General features: G+C 34.6%; 1 protein-coding gene across 8 annotated transcripts in view; it reads right to left on the reverse strand.

Moving 5' to 3' along the window:
- The window catches only part of KCNMA1 (potassium calcium-activated channel subfamily M alpha 1), a 468,790-nt gene that overhangs the window by 96,596 nt on the left and 350,941 nt on the right, over positions 1-21,253 (reverse strand). For all 8 annotated transcript variants that reach the window (XM_065638846.1, XM_065638845.1, XM_065638841.1 and 5 more), the window contains exons 17-18: positions 16,091-16,177; positions 11,789-11,865 (exon numbers count right to left, since the gene is read on the reverse strand). In XM_065638846.1, coding sequence (XP_065494918.1) covers positions 11,789-11,865; positions 16,091-16,177 — 164 coding nt within the window. The remainder of the gene's footprint in view (positions 1-11,788; positions 11,866-16,090; positions 16,178-21,253) is intronic.

The raw sequence follows: 21,253 nt of genomic DNA on the forward strand, positions 1-21,253 counted from the left end.
ATGAAAAGCTGACTCTCACCACCATTCTTTGAGTTAACTAGCTCTGTCAAGACAGGCATCATACGACCCCTGTGCACTGCAAAGAAAACACACTGATTTCTATTGAAGACTTGCCAGTGAAACGTTGTATGTGTGTGTATATATATATATAAATTGGAAAAGAAAGGCTTATGCTGCTTTGCAAAGAGTGTGAATTGGTATTGATTTTCGTACTTATTAGCAAAGGTGACTAGTCTCACAAGGGGAAGAGTGAGATCTCTTTTGATTTGATGGAGTGATGAAGGGAGGAAAAGGCCTTTGAAAGACAGGATGCTAAAAATTCTCAAAACTGTCAATATCACTTATCATTCAAATATAACATAGATCTAACATGTTTCCCAACAGTATTGTTTTTGGTGGCAATAATACCATTATTGTGGAGGTTTTTGGCTCAGCAGGCAACACAATCAAAAATGTTTACTTTATCTGCCTCTGTGGAGTCTTAAGTGAACTTGAAAGCTACGGTAAACCTACAAATTATGGGTTTTCTTTCCTTGTCAAACAGTGCAAATGGCAGAAATTTTACCCATTTGGCCTGGTCTGGTTGCTGTTAACACCAGTGCTGGGACCCAACCACATATTCTCTGTACTAGTCTGAATTAATGCAAACTATACCAGGCACCGTGTTACTGAGGCTCTTAGGCAGTGTTAGTAACACTGCCTGCAGTAATTCTCAGTTCAGGAAGGTTTCCTGTTCAGAATATGTATGGCTATGTTTTACTCTGATAAAGGCTTCTTTAAAGGATAAAAACTCCTGTAACTTAGAAAAGGACTTAAAACTAGGAACCATTTCCCCTGAGGTAACGCAGAGTTGTGACCAAGTAGATAGAAAGGACATTCAGAGTGCTTATACTCATACATAGAGAGAAAATTTCTGGTAAAGTCTCTAAGAAAACCTGTTAGAAACAGTTTGAGAAAAATGCTAACATAAATAATAGTATTGCTATATACTAAAAATTTGTGCCTGGAAAAACAGTTCAAATGTCAAAATAGTTAAAGCAAAGCCATTCACCACTTGGACTACATACTGCAGTACACGTAAGGTATCAAAAGGCAACCAGATGTATAATCTACTAACTACATTATACTCTTAGTAGTGGAAGGCGTTTTTATCCATAATGACTCGTAATATAAAGTGGACATGCTTCCTGATCAAAACTCCTAATACACCTTATAAATGAATAATTTTATAGTTTTTGTTTACCATTTGGATAAGAAAAGGAAAATAGTTCCTGTCCCAAGACATAGTTTTGCCTGTTATGAATGCTTAAAGAGGATATGAAAAAAAAACAAACAACCAAACCTAATCACCATTTTATTTAACAATCTTCCTCCATTGTTGACATCATACTGATAAAGGAAGCTTTGGAATCCCTACCGCTTGCCCAAAGAATTAATGGCTACGCAGGATTGTTATAACTTCTGCGCCTTCACCCTCCCAACTCTGATCTTTCAAAAGAGCTTTTGGGCTATATTCCAGTATAGTACTGTCCTATGGGACAGATCCCACAGTTAATTTCAAGAAGTTTGCATCAGGCTAGCCCTTCTAAAAAGGCACTACAAAAGTACAACTATTTTTATTAAGATTTCTGCAGTTTCAGTATTAGATGGAAGATCCTGTCTTATTGAGAATGAAGGGTTACAAACAAAACTAAAGATAATGGTAGCAGCATAGAATAGAATAGAATTCCAGCTACTACAGTTCATCTACTAGATTGTATCCTGTATATTTATTCACTGCCTATTGCATGCTGCTCCAGTGCCAGCACTATTAAAGCTGTCCGCTTAGCATCAGTCACAGATTTAGACACAGGCCTGCTCTGCCACTGAAGCACTTACTGTCTAATTAATCACAATTTATATTGTATGAATTAAATAAAAAAGATGTCACCAAACTGTACTACTAAAGTCCTGCATGCTATTGTAAAAGCATGCTTCATAAAGAGCACACAAAGCAAAATAATGAATATTTTTCCTATTAAAAATAAATTAAAACAGAAATTATAATACAGAGGTGTATTAAAATTTGGGTTCGATTTTTTAAAAAAGCATCAGCCCAGTAAAACTCACAGAACTACAATGTACGACACAAGACGGGGATGATACCACAGACATCACAGACATGGAACAGCATGTGTTGGTGTTAAAACTTACAGGCACGTAAACTGGTGGAGCAATCATTAACAGAGACAGAAGAAAGTGGGAAGGCTCTCTCAAGGGTGTCCATGTTACTATGTACACTGCCTGACATGCAAGAGCAGTCACGCTCAGAGCGTCCGCAATCAAAACAACATGCCAGTTTCATTCTCTTGTAGATGGACATCTTGGCTATAACCATGTGTTGGATGGGAGGAGAGGAAGAGCAGCAGGTTAATGGCAAGGTTATATATATAACAAGGCAGCTGGAAGGTAATTTAAGGGATTTAATACAGGCCTTAGTTTATGTTAACAGTCTTGACCCAGGAAAAAAATGCAATAAGATTATTGATAACATTTTGGCTGTACATCAAAAATAGGGCAAAAGATAAATTGCTCTTTATTTCTGTTCAGTCTTATAGGATGACCGAAGACATGTGGAAGAATTACTGTTTACAGTCCAGTGTTTGGATCAAAAAAGAATATAGTAAAAGCAGAGATTTCTAAGAATATATTTTTCCCTTGGCACAATTAATACAATTGGACTAAAAAGAAAAGAAAAATCTAAAGTTGCTAATCCATTAGATATTTTTTGCCTATCCAGCTTCCTATAAAAATAAAAGACTTTTATATATCTCTATATATGTATGTATGTATACACACACAAAACCACACATACACATATATTCTTATATACACACTCTCGCACACATATACATTATAGACATACATACATATATATAAATATATTTCTTCTTAAACATATGCTAATAATTTCTCTGTATTAAACTGTGCCAGGGAACTCTCTTATTGTAATAGATCACACATTACTGAAGAGTTACAAGATGTTAATAAAATTTTCTGAAAAATTTACTTCATTTACATTATATCTTCAGGAATTAAAATTAACTCTTGACAAAATACCAAAATTTGCCCATATAAGAGACACAACTAATAATGGTAAATATGCTTGACATTAAAATCAGTTCACAAATAAGGCATCACCAAAAGCACACAGAGCATTGGTCCACTGAAACATGCTGAAGCAATTCTTGGCATGTTTTCTGCTCTGGATTCAAAGGTAGATCAAGAACCAAATGACAATGTAGAATTAAAGGCTAATTCCAAAAGGAGTCCCAGGTTAGAACAGAACATTTCTTATTTTTCAGACATGGGAATGTCCATTGGTATATATTTCTAGAAACATACAGCATCCTATTTTATAAATATATGTGTAACTACCATCGTGCAATTTCGCCTGTTGCCTGAATCACCGGTACATTTAAATCTGAAGAGATGCAAAGGCCACTTAGATTGTTTCACATGTTGCACTGAACCAACACTTTTGGTAATGGTTTAGATTGAACTGACTCAATTATACTAAAAACAAAACAGAACACTGACAGGCAAAAACAAAACCTTAAAAGCAAATGCAGAAAAAAGGTAATGTTTCTCTGGCCTGTACCTTCAGTTTAGGATGTCTTTTTTGCATTATGGTAATGACATTAAATTTAAAATTATTTCTCATATTTTTTTTCCAGTTTCTTAAAGCCACAGTCACCAGGGAAGAGGGATTGAAATCACTCAAATGGGTCAAGTCCTGTTCTAAGGCCTTGATGACTTGCCATACAGTATACTTGTCAAGCAAGGGTAACATTATGATTGTGGAAAACAGGCATTGAGGGAGATGAATGAGTGATCTCTTCAGCAGCGACTCCATTCCTCTAAAACTTTGCTCACATGACTAACGCCATGTTCTTTTAGCATCCTAGTAGAGTCATCTTACAGCTGGTCAGAAAGTCATCATGCAGCATCAGGCTTGTTCATTGCACGGTACATCATTCCTCAGAGCTTGGCTTTTAGTAAGAAGGTTTCCACTGCAGCTTTTGTTGCATACACATTCAAACTACACAGAAAATTCAAAACAGCATTTGTTTTCCCATGGTTTCCCTCCGTCTAACTCTTCCCAACACATTCTTTAAAATTGAAAAGTTGGGTAGCAAAAGAAAAGTGAAATATGTTACAAAAAATGTAGAAGTCTTGCCATTATGCCTAATTCATTATTTTCACTTTAAGGAAATGAAAGAAAAATAAAGGGCATTTATGAGACACACTAACAGTAGGTGAGGTAAAAGGCAGGCCCATTTTGTTTTAATTATAGCTGTTTTGAAGGACGTTTTCTAATCAAATGCTGTAGCAAAACACACTGCTCAGAAATTCTCAACTTCTATGTCATTGGTTAGTAACAGTCCCTGTTTTTCATTTACTTATAGCCATATCTTGTCAACAGTCAATAATAGGATAGGACACATTTATGAAAATTAAAAGAAGTCATCCTTAAGGGCAAACAGGGTTGGGAAGGAAAATTTTTTGTACCATTTTCATCAGACTTAAACCAATGAATTGGGAAATTTAAGCCCTTCTGTTCGATAGGGGAAGGACTCCATGGCACTTCCAAAAAGCAATACCCTTTCAGGGACTGTTTTTAACTATTATTATCAGTCATTCTGGATATCATGCATCATTTTAATATTTCACATCATCGACATGCAGGAAACAGGCTTGGACCTGGAAATACAAGTAGCAGAAAGGACTTGCTATAAGAGTTTCAACCAGTATATAAGCAACTGCATATCAGAGCAATATATTTTGAAAAGAAAACATGCTATTACTCTTCATTCCTTTTATACAGTCATTGTTACATTCATACCAAATACAATACTTATTCTCTTTTAAATAAAACAAAACACGAATTATTAGTAGGGATGACTAGTGACAAGGTCAAAGACAAGACAAAAATGATTTAAAATGGTTCAGCCACACACGTACCATTTCCTACAAAACTTCCATAAACATTAACAAAAAAATGGGAATCATCAGAGAGACAGGGGGACCTTAAGAACAGCCTCTGGGTGGGTGTTAATTTCATTTGACACCTGTAGCACCTGTGTAATAATAACTAGTTTCTATTCATAGAAATGTTTTGGATGCTGAATAGATCTGTTATTTCCAAATAGTGAAAATATAAGCTGGGACAGAAAAGAAATTACTCCCCTATTTTCAATTGCCTAATAAATGGACAAAAAGGAAGAACAGATCCTTCTATTTAGTATGATGACAATACCACAGTATTTTAATTAATATTTTGAATTAGTAAAAATTTCAGGGGAAATTATCATGGACATGGAAACCAGACTACTTAATTTACTGATAAAACAAGGAATATACGAACTAGTCATTTTCTGATTTGTTAAAGGAAAGCAAAATTTCTGTCAATTATTTGTAAGGTAAATAAATACTTTTATAAACTTCTGTTGCTGTTATTGTTGCAGTTATTTTCTCAGAAGGCAATAGCCTTCCGTTCTAATAAGGAAGGAATGTGCCTTACATATCTAAGCTTCTAGCAATACCTTGCTTTCTGAAATCAAAAACTGAAAAAGCCCAGTCCGGATTTCTAGATTGTCTGGATCTGAGATGTTACTTAGAGTTCACAAACAGTAATGGGAAATATTTCCAGCTGCAAAAATAAGCAAAGGAAACTGCAGATTATTCTCTACCTAAGATGCCAAGGAACAGCTCCTTTTTTTTTAAGCAAGCAGAACCAAGTATCTCTTCATCTTTGCTGAGGTGGTTTGTTGTTGTTGTTGGCTGGTTGGTTTTTAAACTATACAGTCTACACAGTCCTCGTATTCCACCCATCAATATAGCGGTTTTGCTTGTGACGGCCACGCTAATAAAAAGTAGATCTCCGAGGACATCTAGTGGATCTCTATGAGATAACAGCTGGTTAAGAATAACTGAGGGTTTCTTGACCAGCAAATGGTAAAAAAAGTCTCACTACGCACAAGAATTGAAATGCATACAGTGTTATTTCAATTCATCAAGTTCTCATGATCCACACTGTGAGTAAAATAACAGCAGCATTAAAGGACGACCAGACTGATTTGATCGCCTTTTAGCAATGCTTGTTAGTATCATGAGACTGAAATATTGAAAGGACTTCCCCCAACACAGTTTCAGTTTCCTGAAAAATACAGCAGCTTATACTGTTTGTGAGAATTTATTTTCTCTTAACACAGCACACAAAGCTATCTCTCCATTATTTAATTTTTACAGAACAACTTCAAGACCACCAAGTCAGCTTGTTCATTATCTTGCAATTTTTGCAGTCAAAAGCAACTGATTGATTGTTTGCTGTAATTCACATGCTGCTGTTCTTCGTCAAAACTGTAGAGACAGCAGGTGACCTGAGTGGACATTTTACCCTATTTTTTGTAACTATGACTCACAGGTTTTGGAGTAATGGCACATTTATAGACCAGTTCATTATAGACCAGTTACATTTTCAAATCTGATCATGACCTTTCCTTCATTACCTTAAAGAAGACTCTCAGCCAGCATATTCTCAAAGCTAACTGTATTTCTGAACAAACTGAAGCTATTGGGGAAATGGAAAAAAACCCCCAAGTCTAAGCTACATGACCTTTTCTGTTTTAATACTCTCTTAGCATGAAGAGGTCTCTTATTTGTTTATTTATTACTATTTAAACCAATTTCTCTGGTCCATAAAGGTCTCAACATAGAAACGCATTTAAAACAAATACATTGCCTCAAATAAATCCAAATTACTTCCAGTATTTTGCCTCAAAGTCAATAGGATTTATCATTTTATCCATATAGATTAGTTTCTCTCTGGTTTCTTATTAAGTATTGATTCTTATCATGCTGACCTGTTTCACAATCTACTTTTCTGTGCTTCCCCATCTTTCTGCTGTGTCATTCTCCCGACTGAAAATAGATTTTTGGAGAAATTTCTGTTCTCCATTTGAATGCTTTCTAGCACAACAGGATCTCAATCTTTCATTGTAGTTTGCAGGCACCACAATAAGATAAATAGTAAATAATGATAATCATAATGAAGCCCATCACAATTCCAAGATGGCTATCACTTTATCATGCAATTCCAGGAGTGTCAACTTTTATTTGATTCTTCACAAGATTCTATGGTGTGTATAGCTGAGAGGGGAAAAAATATCTAAATCCTGATTAAGACAGGAAGGGTTATCACACAATAAATTTGGAATAACTGCTGAAACACCGGAAGTCTCATAGCCTCACTAATTTAGAATACCTGCAGTTATACAGTATGGTTAGCAGCCTCAATCTGGTACAGTGATGCCTCACTGCAGCCATGAAATACATGATCCCTCTTGCTGTTTGAAAGAACAAGCCCATATAATCCCAAAGCTTCCGTACAACCAGCACAATTCTTTGCAGTGCTTGTATTTCTAAGCAGCAATTTTTTTCCATGTCCCAAATGCTGTGTTTGTTTAAATTAACATGACTGTACACACTAAAAGTGGCTGAGAGCCTTCATAGATCCCGTACACTTTAAAGCAGCATAGCTTAGATTGACATGAAGTGGTCTATAAAGTTTGTATTCTATATATAAGTAAAAAAGTAAAACCTCACAGCTTAGGTCCTGAAAAGTCAGTGTGGCTCTACTCACGTAACTAATTTCAAAGCAAGCAAGCTGGGGAAAATAATCACCGTAGTTTTTTTGCTGTTGAACATATCTGTAGGTTTATACATCAGAAGCTGGCCTCACATTTAATTCATTGTCTGGATTTACCCCTTTTTTTTTTTTTTTTTTTTTTTTGCCAATGAGGAGAAAGGCATTAGATAAGGACAGTAGAACATTGCTGTGTTGCTCTTTGTGTCAGCTATGCAATGGAAAAGACAAAGTACAATAAAATTGAACATGGGTCTGACAATGAATTGCACTTAACCAGGCAAACAGTGCTATAGTGGCAATTACACCAGCCTGATTACCCTAAAAATTCAAGAGATATCGATAGAATAATGTCATTGCCAAAACCTCATTTTCAAATAGGGATAAAAAATAAGGTTGTGGGGAAAAAAGGGGCAAAAATATGGAAGAGGGGAAAACTGCTGTATTTTCTTCAACGTCACCCTAACCTCCGTGAGTGTAAACGATGAGAAACTTGTGGGTATGACGTCACTGCTACATGCAACATAAATAAAGAAAAGAACCAAAATACTGAACAAAAATACTCTCTGCTAGAGAAAGACAGGTTGGACCGCACTCTGGGCTACAGGGAACCCATTTTTACTCACAATAGATCACTATCAGTGTGCAGTTAAAATATAGTAGGGGCCGTGTTCCAAGGCAGCAAGAGGAAAAATAAATCAAAAGTTTGTCAATTGTCATAGATTACAAGAAATTCCTTCAAACACATCAACGTACACATGATATGTCCCCTCTGGGGTTCAACCCCCACTGTTCACAGCAAGCACTGTCACTGGAAAAAATATATAGAGAATTAGACCATAGCTGTTGCACAAAATGAAAGGAACAGGAGGAGTAGGTCATCCGGTTTAGAGATTTCATTCCAATGTGGTTGCATTTTATATAAGTATATACATGTATTTGGCCCCTTGCTGCAAAAACTACAGTTAAATGGAATAGGAAAGAGATTGAAAACATTTTAAAAATATTGACAATCTGAGAATAAAATTTCCACACAAGCATTTCTCTGGACAATGTGACATCAGCATTCATATGTTATTCAGGCAGTGGGACAGGTAAGAAGAAAGGGATGGCAAAGAAACTGGAAAAGAAAGCAAGGTTACTTTAATTATCCCTGGCCGTGTCGAAATATACTGATCTGCCCTGAATTATTAATATTAGGTGTAACAGGTTTGGACGAATAACTGTGTAAGTCAGACTCACGTTTAGACCCCAGCAATACCACAAGATAATGTTCAGATGGTATCTAAATTGATGTGCAACCTCAGATGCACTATTTAAAGAATGTGGTTTTCAAGTGTCACAGGAAGCTGCATTAATTAATGCTACCATAATTAAGTTTTCCACATAAAGATATTCTTTCACATTTAATTCACCTGAACGTGTCAGTATTTTTACATGCAACCTTTCATTTCATCTCACATATTTTCTGCACTCAGCTGCCTCTAATTGATGCGTTACTCACTAATTAAAAATATATATTTATCATACAGGACTACATATATGCATATGTGACTATTTGAAATGTCATTGAAAATCAAATTGACATATTAGCTGTTGACAGATCAGTTAACAGTTTCCTAATTCAATAGGGAAAGAGTTTTCTTAGTTTATGCTTTGTTTTGGTTAGACTTCAATTTTAAGACCAATGATTTGTGTAGCCTACAGATGGATAACACAGTCAAGATTTTCAAAAGTCATTAGCTATTTGAAAGCTAAAGCTAAGGCATTTAGTCTCAATAATAGACTGTACTAAGGACTTACCTTTAAAAGAGAATCAGATCCCATAAAAGGGATATCAAGATTGTTATCAAAATTTGCGACACCAAAAAAATCACTAATTACTGTTGGAATTTTTCCTTTAAATTTCTTGCTGATTGACAGAACTTTAAAAGCAAAGCAATTGTTTTATTCCTAACAGTTGTGAGCATGCTCCTAAGTGGAAGTTGCTCTCAGCTGTACTGAGAGCTGCCAGCTATCATGGTGTCTGTGACCATATGTGTGTGTATGTCAGAAAGGAGAGGGGAGAGGGCAAGTGGGGGGAGAGAGAGAGGGGAGACAATGAAAGAGAAATTTCAGATTTTACTCACACTGACCTTTTTTTTTTTCTTTTTCACTTGACTCAGAGGATTCACTTGACTCAGAGCAGCAGCTCTGACAGCCACCTCCTTCAGCCTCACTAGCCCCATCATTTTGTTTCTTCATCTATCCAACACCCTTTCATTTACTGGACTGATGCATGTGACCATGCCATTTGGAACATTTCCTGGTGCTGCACACAGAAGTTGTCACTCTCACCTCTCCATGGCCCTACTGCTGGTAATATATCCATTGTGTCGGCTGGGTCACAGGATACTCTGTTTTCTCCCTGGTTTCCTAGTACTAAGGAGATTACGATGATTTTCATTATTGTATAATAATGGGCTCTTGCCCTTTATACTGCGAATTCCTGATTCTTATATTCTAACCGATTTCAATGAAAAGTGTAGATCTCACATTAAAATGACAGATCTTTAGGAATTTATTTATTTATTTTGATCAGCACATGTGTGAAAAGCATACACTGTGAAGGAGAAGTAGAGAAGAAAATGCAAATAAAATAGGTCTTTTTTGACAGCATCAGATAAAATTAAACAGGTAACACATTTCTCTTTAACTGCTGGGTAATTTGGAAAACAGATTGGGTTTGAAGTTACAGGCACCCCGAGGCATCTGTAACTGGCTTTACCAGAATGTACTCGGCAGCCTCATTGGCTTTGGCAGCAGTTCAAAGGTCACATTCTCACATGGATAAACTGTTCTTGAACAATTTTCTTCCAATATGTTAGGCAATGCATACATTCCTTCCACATCAGGCATGCTTTCCACGTGCTTTGCTCTCCTTGTGGCTACTGGGAGTATAAATACCATTTTCTGTCAGCATTTCAGCTTTCTCTCAATTATACTACTTTGATACACACTCCTGATTTTTGTGAGGAGTTTCTTTAAAAACTCCAGTGACATATTTTTTCTTTTAAAAATCATCTTCAAGAATTCGTTAATTTCAGGCATCCCTTAAAGGCAGAGAAGGTCCAGCCCTCTAAGACTGATAATATAGTGATAATACTATGACTGAATCTATAAATAAGAGTTTATTCCCTTTTAAAAGTAATGGTAAAATAGACATCATCAAACTTTTCTGAGATCTTTCAATTTACCTAATCAGTACTTTTGAACTGAATGATCTTTTTCATGGCAGAATACTATGGAATGCACATAAATATTCAGCTATCCACTGAGAAATGAGTCCCTAAGTCCTTTTGATATCAGTATTGCAAATGCACATGGGTCAAACACACATCTGGCAAAATGTGGCTGTGATAGTTTGTACAAAGTATGTATAGATAAAATACTGATTTCTATATATTTATAAAAATACAGATGCAAAGTCTGATCTCAATTCCAAAACTCAATTACTTCTTCATGTGACATTTTCCAAACAATTTAAAGAGTAGGCCTAAGAATTTAAGTAAACCAAATACTAGCATTTCAGCTATGGAATCTTCTAAAAGGATATATGTAAGAGGCGCTAATATTTAATTTCTTCCAGACGATTCCATCCTCCAGTAAAACTGACACTTTATTTCAATAATAATTTATTTTAATAGTTATATGATGGAATTTTATTCCCTAGTTTCTTCTTTTATAGAATCATGTTCAGCAAGATAGACAGAAGTTCTTTACAGAAAATTATTGAAATTACTGGATTTTTGTAAGATACAAATGAGAGCAGAATATCACTGTTAGCTCATTCTTAACTCAGAAACCTTCACGATTAGATCTAGCTTGATTTAATTTTTCAGGTTTTGTTAGCTTTGGACTCTAATAGAATTTTTAATGAAGAAACAGGTGTAAAATGTAACAAAAATATATGTACTTCAGAAATGCAAATGGAACTTGCTATGTTGCTGTACGTTTATTTCTTAGCTTTCCTGTACCACTGTGTAAAACATGGAAATGCATGTACAGATATTCTTCAGTTCATGAAAAGGAGAGCAAGAGAGTGATAAAAATATTACTTACGCCGTTTGCAGCCACATTTTTTTATCCTTTTGGGATCCGTGATGTCATCATGACAGGCCTTGCAGTAAAAAAATGCCCTAGAAAGACAGAATGGAAAAATTGACACATTTCTTAATCCATACAAATGAAATTAGTCCCACATTTCCTCTTGTTGCAGTGCCAAATTAACAAAACAAGCCAGCACTAATTTCCTTTAATCTTTAAAAGGTTTAGACATTTAAAGTAGGAAATATTTGCTGCAAGACCATTAATCTCAAACATATGACTTCAAATTAGTTTCTTTTAATATACTTTTATTTTAAAATTAATCGGGAAAACAGATAATAATTATAACACAGTATATCAGTTCATTTGTCTTTCATCTTAGAAAAAAACCCATCCAATGAATAAAAAATATATATAATGAATTGTCTTTTCTTATTGGATATACCAGATTTTTTTTGGTCTTTTTTTTCTTTTTTTTTTCCTTCTTTTTTTTTTTTCTGGTTTGAGTAAAGAATTTCTAGCACCCTGGGCCATTTTTTCAGCCTGGTCACAAGTAGAACTTCGTTTTGAATACAATGAGAGATTGCCATGAAATCAACATGAGAATAACATCAGATATGTTATTTACAAAATCAAAACAAACCACAACCAAAGCCAGAAAGGGAAAAATCCACTCAAAGTAAGTTCCTAAAGGAACATATAAATGAAAGAACTGAAATAATCTTGGTTCAGACTATTTTTTTGGTTTTATAGCCAAATAGAACAGAAGCATTTTGGTTTTGAATGGACAAAAGCCAACATTTCAAACAAAAATATGCAATTAGCAAGGTGAACCATCTAGGCTTCCATTTAATGTTTTTGGTTATGAACTTCTACTCTTGTATCAAATGGCTCACCACTAGGTGAAGCACAAGGAGAACTAAGGAAGTGAGAAAGGGTAAACGTTTGACATTATATAAGATTAAAGCAAAATTCCATTTTAATAAATATGCATCAGACTGCCCACAGGAGAGTTTAATCATGCCTGTCAAGCCAACATGTCACCTAAGGCTGCTGTGACACATTTCATGAAGATCACACAGCTGGCCTCTAACTGGACAGTTACTGTTTACCATGATTCTTGCTGGCATAATGAATTAAACATACTTTTTAACCTGCTGAAATTTCCCTGTACATATCCATATGCAGGATATGTCAGCTCCATACCTATCTTCACAACCCTCTTTAATTGCATACTGCTCAAAACAAACTGGCAGTAAGAACCAAAGGTGCCACTTTGTAACCACCCATGGATTTTGCTGACAGCATTATTCATAGATGTAGGATGGTTGGACTGCTACAATAGTATGGAGGTCACTGGAACAGAACAATCTATAGACCAAAATACAAAAATTAAAAACAAAAAAACCCCAAACAAACAAACAAACAAAAACCCACAAAAAACAAAGCACCACAAAAAAAGGCAAACAAACAAACAAAAAAACCCCAACATTAATACACAGCCTCTGAATAAATGCAGCATTTGGCAGTTTAGCTAGAACAATCGCTACTAATTTTTTTTTATTATGGAAATAGTGTCCACCACAGGTGGAACTATATCAAAACAAATGTTCAGAAATATGAACTGAATACCTAATTCAAATAATTATGAATTTATCTAAGTTATTTTACACCTCTGAATAACGGCCCAGGTAAATGGGCCACCGGAAGAAACGCAGCAGGTCTAGCATATGAGATATGGACCAGAGAATCTAACTTTAAATTTGCAGTAAGACCTCACAATATTATCAACATTTCTAAAACCAAGACAGTATGCAAGCTACTGATGGAAGATATAAGTCCTAGATGTAGCAGACTTAATTTGTCCAAGAAACCTCCAGAAAGATTACTCTTTCGGACTGTGAAAATGTCTTACTATCTCCAGAAGCAAAATGTAAAATGAAAAATCCTTTTCCATTTGTATACTTTGCTGCAGAAAGTCTCTGGTCTTTGAAATATTCACATTTCAACAAAAAAGAAAACAAAGTGCCTCCAAGGTAACGAGAACAAAATATTTCTCAAAAAATGAGACAATGTCAAGGTATAAGCAAGGAGGAGAAAACTGCCTCCAATTTTTACAATTTCTCCCCAATCCAGCTGTAAACTCCTGTATTGAACAAGAATCCACTATCCCAAATGTTCCCTCACAAAACTTGCATCAAACACAAATTTGACACAGGTTATTCCTACAGATCATTTTTCTGAAGTCCACTGGAAGACGAATGTCCTAAAAAGTACCTTCAATCCTATCTGCAAAGTCAAGAGCAAATGCCTGAAGTGATTGTTGTAATAAAATTATCCTTCTGTATAATTGGGTTGAATTAAGTGGATTTGAAACTTGGATTTCTGATGTTCGTATCAACACGTAAATGGATAAAAAATAATAAAGATGCAATTCATATAGTTTTTATTATATTTAAACACTCAACATTTTACATGAAGCTAATTACCTAGACATAATTGTTTCTATACATAATTGTTTTAACGTGAGACTATTATTCTAAAAATGCAAAAGTAATTCTAGCAAGAAAAGTAATTGAATATTGCATGTTATATTTCATTGTGGAATACATATTTGACACATACGAATAGATTCAGCTTAAAGGAGCTGAATTTTCTCCATTAGCATGTAACACAAAACCGGAATAACTTAATTTGAATTTCAGGTATATAACACGTTTAATTTTGCTTTATTAAAAAAATCGCTTTTTTTTCCTCTCTAAAAGACCTCAATTTTAGAACATTTTTCTAACTCTGATTCACAGCTCAAAAGGGTGAAATCGACATTTCACATAATTTGTTTTATTAGTTGAAACACATTTGATAATAATTTGCTTTGCATTGGATAGCTAAGAAATGTGATAAAGGAGGCAGCATGTTTCTAAAGAAAGCCTTCTGCAAAATGCAAGGCAGAATTGGGAATTTTGTTTCAGCTTGCTATGAGATAAAACATACTAGATGAACGATGTATAAATTTTCTCTAAACTCACTAATAACCGTCAACTTCTCCCTGTCGAAAATGCTATGCTGGGTAATTTTTACTTATGGTCTGAAATAATTTCATAGGAGAGTGTAAAATGCCTTATAAATTAAAAAAAGCTAGCATCTCAGTACAGAAATATGAAAGTGGTTCTGTATATTCAAATGGAGAAAAGCAACGGAGAGGAAAAAAACTATATGCTGAAAGGCAGCAAACCTGAGGAAGTGCTGGGTGCAAATACTCCAAAGATGGTGCTAGAAGTATGAGAGGACAGAAGCTCTGCTGTGCTGTTTTATATGCTTCACCTAGTTAAAAACTCTTTCAATGAAAACAGAATTCTTAGTGATTTCGCCGTTTTGATTTTCTTTAAATATTGTGGCAAACATGCATTGCTTAAATATTCTTTTCACTGTAATCTATTCATAAAAAGATTAGGACCTAGTAAGGGTTATAATTTTAATATTTTAACCTTCTAAGTATAGGATGTATTAAAAATCAGATTCTTGATAGCATGACTTACAAAAAACACAAATTATGAGGAAGTATTCAGCTGCAAATATTCTTAAAAACAACAACAAGAAACTTACGGACATTGAATAATTACTTATTTTAAAAATTATATTCTCACACTGCTCTTTTATTTATTCCAAGCATATTATTATCCTAACAAATATAGGTACACAGGTTTGGTCCTAAACACAATACCATAAACCCCCTTTTCATTCAAGCCAAATCTAATACAGATAAGTACAACAATCCAGTGAAGTTGTCTACAATGGTTGGGATATATTGCACCGTTGTAGTTTGATTTATTATTATGAGGCCATAGAGTATTTAATTCCAGTAAAGAAAAATGACAGCAACATAAATATTATTCTGCTAATGCAATTACTGAATGAATACAGTAGCTTGCTCACAACAAATATTTGCTAGAGTCTATGTAAATAAGAACTACTCTAAGCCTGAAACTGAGACAAAACTGTAACCCACTGAGACAAATTGATTACAGAGAAATCAGATCAAAATATTTTATCTTTTCTAATAGGACTCGGACGAAAAAAGCCTCTTCATTTCTTTCTGCATCTGCTGTAAAATTGTTATTATAAGAAAATGGCATACGCGCATGGTTGGTTCACTAGGGTACCAACTTAGTTCCCCTGAGAATCTTTAAATGGATACTAATGAAACTTAGGTAAGGTTTAAAGAAAAACAAACAAACAACAACAAAAACAGAAACCAAAGCCAAAAGAAATTAACTATTATTTGTTCAAATTTAAAGATAAAAATATATTAATTACCTTTTTACTTCTTTGGCATCACTTGCAATGAAGAATCCTAATGTACCTTCTTGAATCTTGACGTGGTTTCCAGGATTGATTAATATACTGCTCAGTGAAACAAGAAAAACAACAAAACCATAAGTTTAAATTACTTTTAACTGAATGTTCAAAAATAGCTTTGTTTGGTTCTGTTATAGGGGACCCACTAGTTAGGAAAGGCTGCAAGGAAATTTTAAGCCATTCTTCCTTGATATTTCCAATCAAACAACAGTTTTGCATGCTCTTTACAAAATCTTAAGTATGAGACAGTCACAGGCCTCTGTCTATAATCACATCGTTTAAGTGTTTACATCTGTTTTCTTACTTTTTGCATTAGACTATACGAAATTAAGCCTCTCAGAAACATGATGTGTGAAGCTGAGCATTTCAGCTTTCTTGCTCTGTCACGCAAAGTGGTGAAAAATTCACAATAGGGTGAAAAGAGAAGAACCAGCAACCACCACTCAATAAAAAACCAACATATCATTTATGAAGCTAAACTCTTTGATGCAATTTTTTTGTCAGTTTCTACTGAAATAGGATGTTAATGGGACCCCTATCTGGACATATAATGTTATTATTTAAAATAATAAATACACACATACACTCAAGGGGAATGGTACAAGACAACCAGTCACGATAGCTGAAAAAACATAAAATGAATAGAAAATTTTTAAAACACTGCTATGCAGCCATGGAAGAACAAAAGTAACCCAACCACACTGACAGAATAGCCTCAGTTAAATTTGATGAAGGAAATTATAAACTGCTATCAAGAAGTGAGGTACTCCATGTCTCTCTATGAAACATCTTTTTTATTTTCATAATAATTTAACACTAGATTTTAGGTAAGGCAATTTGCAAAGTATCAAGCTAAATATGAATACATAGATATAGATGTAAATATATTATCCAATAAGTTTTATTAATGTGTAATACAATTAAGCTTTTGGTTTGCTAGAACTTAATAAAACTTGTCAGAAGTTCTCTCTTTTTCATCTTTTCTTAAAGCTTAGTCATTGTAAGTCAAAATGTAGTAACAGCACACATATACAGTTTACAGTAAATAATGACTAACGGCCATTTAAATGCTTGTGGATTTGTCAAAAATTGATTTTGGGTTAGCAGATATATACAAAAATAAAGCACATTTCTGAACAGACATAAAATTTGGCAGGCACTAAAATTTGAAAGCAAAAAATCTTCCATGTTATTGTTAGAAGGGAAAATAGGTCTCTTATTCAAGATGTTATTTATTATCTATAGATTAGTAATAAATTAGTGTGACAAAAAATATACCTAAAAGCTTTACAACGAGCACATTGTTTTGTGTGATTACACATGCCCACAAGGCCTGATGAAAGGAATACCCAGGTTGCAGAATAAAGCATTCATGTGTTAAGAACTAAAAGGCTGGTCATGCAGCCATAATTCAGCCCCTATTATGTAGATGTTATGATATAGTTCTTAAGTTAATAGTGACAAACTACTTTTTCCTCACAATTAGGAACTTCATTCAGTGCTGTTTCACTGCCATTACTCCCAGCATGGCTTCATGTAGTTTATCTTTCTTTAAAATCAACATATTTTTCTTATGTCTTTTTCTGCAGTGTTCATCACTAGAGCATGCAAAAGATTCACAAACACACAATTTATTTTACAAGAAGAATGAAGATGTAATATTATCCCCTTTTACAGATGTGAGATTAAGTCACTATGAGATATAGTAGCTATTAATTCGGGATTCCTACAGGCCATTTTTTTTAAGTATTTAGCATTGCATAGCTCCCTATACACCTTCTAGGGACTTCTGCTGTAAGAATGCTCAGCAGTTCCAAAAACCTAGCCTCTCTTTCCCAATATAATAAACACTTCATCAGAAGTCATCTGTAAAAGATTTGGTTTAAATTACTAGCTCACTCTCACACTTCTGTGGCACAGGCTTGAACAGAAATTATATCTCAAAGAAAACATTTAGCCAGACATCCTTCCCTTTCCTTCATTCATAGTTTTATGCTTTGCAACAAAAAACAGAGGAGAACTACAGAAAACGGAAGTCAGCACCACAGAAAGCAGATTCATCTCCACAGCATGCTTCAGTAGTATTGCAAAAAATGAAATGCAATAGTGTAAATAACACCTATGTTATGCACACAGATAAACGGGATGAATTAAAGTTGCACAGGTAAACTTCATGCCTGGTATTTCTTTTGTTAGTGATTTGGGCTTAGTGGTTGAGCTTGCAACCAAACCATTTACCTACCGCAGTTTTAAAATGCAATTTCACAAGTTTTAAAATGTATTAAAACAGACAGGAAAAAACCCCAAATAACCCCAGAAGAATTTCTTTATATGAAACCAGTCGCTCAAGTCACAAACACAGGTTGGAAAATTTAGATTCTTTGCACAAACTATTGTCACTTTATCCAACAGAGCACTTACTAGTTTTTACAGAGATACTTTAAGAGGCCATTCCTAAGGGAGATGAGACATACACTCTACCAGTACACTCATAGAAAAAAGTTGAGAATGGCATCTCTTAAGCCTGCGAGCCTCATACGAGCCTAGATAAGGCACCTCTCAAGAACCATGAAAAAACCTTTCTGCCACTAACTTGCCAAACTCTTTCTGCCAAAACTTTCTATCATGTCCATAAACTGCATCTGTGTTTCAGTCTCCATCTTTCCTCTTCCTTGCCTGCTAATCCTTAATCTGTCATTGTACTGAGAATTTAGCTGTTAAACTCAAAAATCTACAGATGCTAGTCTCATCTATTTCTACTACACTGTTCTTTCTACAATATGTGAAAACTTGCAATACGGTTAGGGTTGGCTATTTTTCTTAGGCACAAATGGGTAGTGCTCTGTAAGAAAAATACTTTGTTTGCCCTTATTTCATTCTTTGCCCTTGATCACAGACGTATTACAGCTTTGCAGTGAAAATAGATGAACTTCTTCCCATAGGCACATTTTTTCTGCCTCCCCATCCCATTCTTGGAGATCAATAGACCATACCCAGGCAGTAAGAAATCCTACCGAAAACTCAACAACCCAAACTCCACAAGCTAAGGCAATCACTAGATATGTAAATGTTCACTCTTCCTCACAGAACTTAAAATTTCGCAAAGTAATAAGCAAATTATGCAGTTCTTTTTAAGAGACAGTGAACGTACTCTTAAATGAAGTTAGTTACTTCTGATTTAAGATGTACTGTGAGCATGATTTTGTATCTCAAGGTTCCCTGAGACACATTAAGTCAATTCAGATGGGTCAGTGTACAGACTTTATTTTTGTAAGATCTTATACTTCATTCACATATACTTATTTTCACAAATACAATGTATTTAAAACCACAAAATATAGAAGTGATTGTAGTAAGTGCAGTATGACCCCAGCAGCAAAATCTTCTCTTGGGAATAAAAATTAATTTGCCCCATCACTGCTCTTGGCAAAGAGTTACTGGAAAGGCTCATAAAGCTTTGGGGTTTTATACACATTGATATTTAACCAGAGCAAAGTAATGAGCAATTTCTACAGAGTCTATATGGATTTATTAAATATGCTGCTTATTAAAGCAGCAATTGAATTATTTCTTATGAGACCTGTAGTGTCATTAGCTAAAGTTATGTTTTGATAAACACTCACTCTAATATGTACAGCAAGGGAAATGTTTTGAATTAAAAGAACTGAATATAGGGAACAAAGAGGACAGAGAAAAATAAAACAGGCCTATGAGCATACCAAGAAGAATGTATCCATCTGTTGTTTAGAGATGCATGTATCTATTTAAGCAGCTCATGAAAATATGCATATACCGGGTTTTTCAAAAAGATGGACTCAGTTTGAAGTCACTATATCTTTGAAATTGGATCCATCTTTTTGAAACACCCTGTATATCCTCACAGTTGAGAAGATAAGTACATGGCAAAGTAAATCAGAGTTTTAAGAGAGAAAGCTTCCGCTAATGTCTCATTTGTATGTATCTCAAAGGTTAGGGAGTTTTGCAGGTATAGGAAGGTGTAGGAAAAGGGGAAAAAAAGGACAGAAACTCACTACGTTTAATAGTGACATATATAACTAATCTATACAGATTCTGAGACACATATTCAGAAAAAAAGTTGGAGATAATACCCCTGATTTTTCCAAATTTATGCTTTTATCATAAAATGTATATATTTTTTTTTCATCCCCTAATTCAGGCCATGAAATCAAGCAAAATACTTAAAAGCTTCTAAGATCTTGATAAAATTTTATAATTTTGTAACATTTCTAGTTTAGGTTACCTCAGAAACTAATCACGTAATAGCAAGCTCAAAAAACTTTTAGTCATATTTTCCTTAACAATTCCAGTTCCATAAATACATTTCTCAGGACAAAGCTTTTCATGACACAGGTCACACATCAGATTATCTTTTGACTTTCTTGCTCCTTCACGCACGAACATATAGAACACATGGCAATTACTGCCACGTAAATTGGATACATGTAAACTTAATATGATTTAATGTGTTTAACAGGAATTTAATGTACTTTACCAGCATGAATGTAGGAGAAGGTAATTCCATTACTCTATGATAATAAAATAATTTGTGAACCACTTGTGGAATAGAATACGCGTTTGGAAACCTCTGCTTCACACTTCTTTGATGCCTAGCAAAAGTGAGTCCATTCGCTAAACTAGATTCACTTGGTGACTAGATGCAAGATCACACATTTAAGAGCAATGAAAATGTCACACATTGAAAATGCAGAAATCACCTCTGAATTCAGTTGTACTCTCGAGAATCACAGACTGAATCAGAGAATGGTTTGTGTTGGAAGGCACCTTTAAAGATCCCCTGTCACAGTTAGGGATATTTTTCACTAGAACAGAGTGCTCAAAGCCTCATCCAACCTGACATTGAAAAACTAAAGCTCAGGAAAGAATCAGGAACAATAGTAGCTATACAGATGAAACTGAATTTCCAGACTGGCTGAAATATAAGCAGGTGAAGCAGAAATGGGAATTAGTGCACACGTCAGATGCGCAGTTTAAAAAAAAAAATATAAGAAAAATTCAAATGTGGTCACAAAAATTCTATACAAACGTTTACAGATATCTTTATATAGATCGTTCAATGAAAAGTTCAGATAGGATATGATG

The sequence above is a fragment of the Caloenas nicobarica genome, chromosome 7 (genome assembly GCF_036013445.1).
Source record: "Caloenas nicobarica isolate bCalNic1 chromosome 7, bCalNic1.hap1, whole genome shotgun sequence".
NCBI classification, from domain to species: Eukaryota; Metazoa; Chordata; class Aves; order Columbiformes; family Columbidae; genus Caloenas; species Caloenas nicobarica.